At 46.5% G+C, this 5044-nt stretch overlaps 1 protein-coding gene across 1 annotated transcript; it reads right to left on the reverse strand.

Annotated features, from left to right (window-relative positions):
* Window positions 1-418: 418 nt before the first annotated feature.
* On the reverse strand, window positions 419-5044 carry LOC147663376 (uncharacterized). The gene is made up of 2 exons (XM_086950485.1): window positions 4957-5044; window positions 419-1041 (listed from the first exon to the last, which is right to left on the reverse strand). The coding sequence occupies exons 1-2, from the start codon at window positions 5042-5044 to the stop codon at window positions 419-421; spliced, it is 711 nt and encodes a 236-aa protein (XP_086806611.1).

Consider the following 5044-nt stretch of genomic DNA (forward strand, 5'->3'; position numbering starts at 1 on the left):
TTTGAGCAGAAAGTTACGAAAGCACAGTTCATCGCCCACAAATTGAGACCACTCGCTTTCTCATAGCAGAAAAGGACACTTTATTCAGGATATGTATATTCATAAATTTCCCAACAGATCATCAAACATGTAAATTTGGCAGTTCAACCGAAACCATTTCTTTATTTATTTATTTCATTTCATTATAAATTTAGACTTTATACCGAAACCATCAAATAATCTCTTTTCTTGTATTGAACTCATCATAACTTCCCTAACATTTTCTTTCCATTTTTCCCCTCCATTTTTCTGTATAATTCCCCCTATCTAACTAATAACTGGAGGAGCCCGCTCTAGACTCCTCCTCCCTGGGGAGTTTATGCCACCCAGGAAAACCAAGGAGTTTTCCTGGCCCCACCCAAAATAAGACAAACTTCCTTCATAATTTCGAATTGCACCAAAGATTTACCTGTAGTTCTTGCGCTAGCATGTCTCTGAGTTCAACTAAATAGTAGGCCATGCCTAACTGAGACAAGTGGACTCCGTCATCTCGAAAAAGATGACTCTCGCTACTCGAGATGTTTTCATGTTGTAAAACCCCAATCTTCATCACTTTACAAAACACCCTCATAGCTTTATTGAGTTTCCGTCTGGCCTTCTCAACTGCTGCATGGTACCTGGCCTGTCGCCAAGATTGTCTGTATATGAACTCTGTCCAAAACAAGCGAGTGGTCGGCCAATTCATCCTCAGCACCGTCAAATCAAGTTGCATTTGTTTGATGAGCGCGAGTCCTGACATTCTAACCAGATCATTCTCACCTACATGGACGATAAGGTGGTCCGGACAACCTCGCATGTGAAACATCTGCGTTAATGTTGGAAATAAATCGGCCCATTTCATGCCTCCTTTACCCTTCCAGACTACTTCGTGCTGCGCACTAGGAATACCCAGTGATCGTCCATAAATCTGCTCCTCTGCAAAAAGGGCTGCCCACTTTACAAACGAATGGCCTACTATCCAGGTCTGCCGTTTAAACTTCAAATTTGCACCCCGCACAGTACCTGAAATGAAACAAGAATCAGACCAACGCACCCCATCCAGGTACCCAAACAACAAAGTCATTTTCGCACATAATATTTGTAACTGTTAGACTTCCACCTGCCAATACGTTTTAGCACATCCAAACCCAATCCCAATCTGCCAGCCTCTGTAGCAGCCCCTATACGAAAAGAGTGTGTGGCAAAAAATTTGGGATTTTCCCCCAAGCATGTCAGAGCCCTTCTCAATACCGCTAAAAATTGGGAACTAATAATTTTCTCTCCGGTTTCATGAATGAAAATATGACCTGTTGTAAGCGGTTCCCTAGAAACAAATCGAATCGACTCCTGCACAGGGCAACAGTCTGCCATCCCACTACTATTCAGAAAAACCCACGTACCTCGGCCTAGCTGATCGGTTTTAGACTTCCTCACCCATATCCCCAATCTAGTTTCTCTTAATGAAATCTCTGCACTGGACAGACCTCTGTCACTTCCAACTCCCAACACCTCAGAGACCCTGAAAGCCCCCCAAAAAATCCAAATCATAGCTAACCTAAAACGCCCAACCTCCCAAAGATCATAACAAAGCAACCCTAACTGTTCTAACAACTTCTGTAACAACTCAAATGTGATGGGAGCACGTGGCCGCTGCAAACCAATTGACCCCCTCTGCAAACCCCTCAACATTTTCTTTACTAGCTGGCCATCCACCGGGTCAAAACCCCACAACAATTGACCATAGAAAGATAAACCAGACAATTTTCCTGCAATTGTGGTGTGAGACAAACCTTTATCTATTAGAGTCAAAACAAAATCGCAAATACTACCTTTGACCTTCCCCACTGACTCAGATCCGCCCAAACTCTGTTTGTAATGAAAAAACTCCTGCCATGCTTGCACATAACTTCTTCTAGTCGAAGGGGCAATGGACTGCTTGACTAGCTGAACGATCCTCACTCCCCTAAGGCCCAAAGGTTGTGTGGCACTTCTGTTTTGTGGAGATCTGCCCCTGGCGCCAATTCGCGGAACTTCTGCCACTGAAATCGGGAAAGAGCATCAGCAATGCAATTATTAACCCCTGGGACATGTCGAGCTTTGAACATCATGTTGAATCGTAAACTTAAAAGCATGAACATTCTCAATAATTGTAAAACTCTAACGTCTTTCGCCTTCTGGTTGTTAATCAGGTTCACCACTGCCATGTTATCAACATGAAATAACACCGACCTGTTCTGAAATTCCTGGCCCCACACTAGTAAAGCTACAATCAGCGGGAAAAGCTCTAGAAAAGCGATGCTCCTTCCGTGACTCTTCCAATGTTCTGGCCAACCCTCTGCGCACCACCTTCCTTCCCAGAAGATACCAAAGCCACTGGACCCCGCAGCATCAGAATATATTTGAACTTGCCACACAAAATTGTCATCCACAAATTGTAAAGGAATGCCATTGAAATTGTCTAGAAAACACAGCCACACTCGCAAATCTTCTTTGATGTTTTTAGTCACACGAACTCTGTGGTGTGGGAGGTATGCACCAGATAAAGCCATGCCTAGACGTCTACAAAACGTCCTTCCCGCCCTCACCACACGACAAGCAGAGTTCAAATAGCCCAACAAGCGCTGCACCTGCCTCACCTCGATCTTATTTGTGTTTATAACTGTGAGGAGAAACGCCTTAATCTCGCAAATCTTATTCCGAGAAAGGCGTGCAGTCATGTGTGTGGTATCTAATTCAATGCCCAGAAAAGTTATCACTGTATCAGGCCCTTCTGTCTTGTCTGGTGCTAAAGGGACCCCCAGAACCTCAGCAAGCTTCTGGAATTGCGTCCGTGCTTTTTGACATTGTCCCGTGTTTGCCTTTCCTATGAACAGGAAATCGTCCAAGTAATGACAACTGACACCCACTGTACACGTCTGAGAAAAAATCCATTGTAGGAATGTGCTGAACATTTCAAAAAGCGCACAAGAGGCCGCACAGCCCATTGGCAATACCCTGTCAACAAAATAATGTCCTTGAAAGAACATCCCCAATAGTTCAAAATCAATAGGGTGAATTGCATCAAACGAAAAGCAGACTGAATATCACATTTCACCATTTCAGCTCCTTTTTCCATCTTTGTCACTAGTTCCATTGCCTCATCCACTGTTGTGTAAGACACTGAAGTGTCCAACTCAGATATAAAATCATTTATAGATCCCCCTTCTGGCCAGGATAAATGCTGAATCATACGATATTCACCGGCAGCTTTCTTGGGAATGACTCCAATAGGGGACACAATCAAATTCGGCACGGGACAATGCCTGAAAGGGCCCGCTATTCTACCTGCTTCGATTTCAGTTTCCAGTTTTTTACTTACCACCTCCGGCATCTCTTTAGCCGAACGCAGATTGTCAGCCCACCTCTGTTGTCTAGGCCCCTGATACCCCAGTTTGAAACCTTCCCGAAACCCCAGAACAAACGAGATGCTGAATCAGTATCGTGATATCTATTCAACCAGGGCACCAAGCTATTCAGTCTAATTGGAGTAGGCGCCTTTTGGGAAAGTAGGGAAAGGGGCGCCTCTACCTCTCGCTGCCCAGCCACCCTGCTCTGGAAACCGCTGTTGGTCACTGACTCTGTGCCCACTGAAACCCCCCGCTGAGGCATTACATTGCGTGAGCGGATGACGCCCCCCACAATGGGAACAGTCGTGCTTGAAACGGCACAATGGTCTGTTGCACATTCCTCTGTTATAACTCCAACAGGCTCCTGTACCTGATGAAAATCCTCTTCCCCATGTACCCGCTCCAGAGTGAGCGGACGCCATAGAAAGGGCCGGTAGGGAACTGGCAAGCCACTTGCTGTGTGTGTCGTAGAAGATGGATGTGATGTGGACATCCATTGAAGCCAAAGCTCCGAGTCTACGTCACCCCAAGGCTTCTCTACACAAATACTAATACGGGCTCGAAACTCCTCGTCATAGTTAAGCCAGGAGTATCCCCCAAAGTGCAACTGAGCCTTCCTAACTATGTCCATGTATTTGTAAAGAGCGACGGACCTTTTGGGATACCTTTCACAATAAATGCTTGCGTAGATCAGGAAGGCTGAAGTCCAGTTCTCAATCGTACGAGGCACCCTGGGACGTTGCGCTAACTCCCATTCCTACTCTTTTGAACCCTCTTTGGCCTGTATATCTCGATGCAGCAACTTGAATATGTCCACAAACTCCTGATTCCATATCCGCTGCTTAGTTTTGTCTGACAAGTGGGACCCCAACGGCATCGCCAAACCCATATAAGGAAGCCGCTGCCTAACATTAATAGCCACCTGTTCCGATGCTGCATCTTGAGCCTTCCCTCCCGTTATAACGGGCAACTCCTGAGGTAAAACTCTTGCATTTAATGCCTTCATCGGAAGCAATGTACCAGAAACCGTCGAAGCACCTGGCATAACCTTCCTCCCGCCTTCCCCTCCCCCAACAACTTTCACCACAGGTAACTCTCGAAAATTCGCCCTGTCATCCCTTCCCTCATCCCACACTGTCCACCATTGATGCTTACCGCATGGTAGCTGTCCCGCACGCTCCTGCAATTCGGTCGGAGACATCCGCTCTTGATAGTCTCTTGGGGTCACGTTCACCACAGAAGAGTCCGCACTTGACCTCTGAAACAACAAAGAAGAATTTGTTGCCCCCCCCCCCAACCCTGACCTCTTTCCCCACCTTACCCACTACACTCTGTTTGGAATGTACACTCTTTTTGCCTTTCTTTGAACTTCCAACCTGACCCTTTGCCTTCTGACAAAACTCACCCCTCACCTGAACCCCGCCACTAGTACCTGGGCAAGCTCCATCCCCCACTCCCCCATCAAAATTCGACCAAAGCAGATCAGAGCTCCGCTCCTGAGTCCTGTCTGATCGCAAAAAATCCGCTCTAGATTCGCGGGAGTATACATTACCAAGCTCCGCAGTATACCGTGACACGGTAGGGGCAGCCGCCTGAACAGATGGCACGTTCCGAAAACTAACCATCTGCGCCTCAGCCAT

The sequence above is a fragment of the Lissotriton vulgaris genome, unplaced genomic scaffold (genome assembly GCF_964263255.1).
Source record: "Lissotriton vulgaris unplaced genomic scaffold, aLisVul1.2 SCAFFOLD_1049, whole genome shotgun sequence".
NCBI classification, from domain to species: Eukaryota; Metazoa; Chordata; class Amphibia; order Caudata; family Salamandridae; genus Lissotriton; species Lissotriton vulgaris.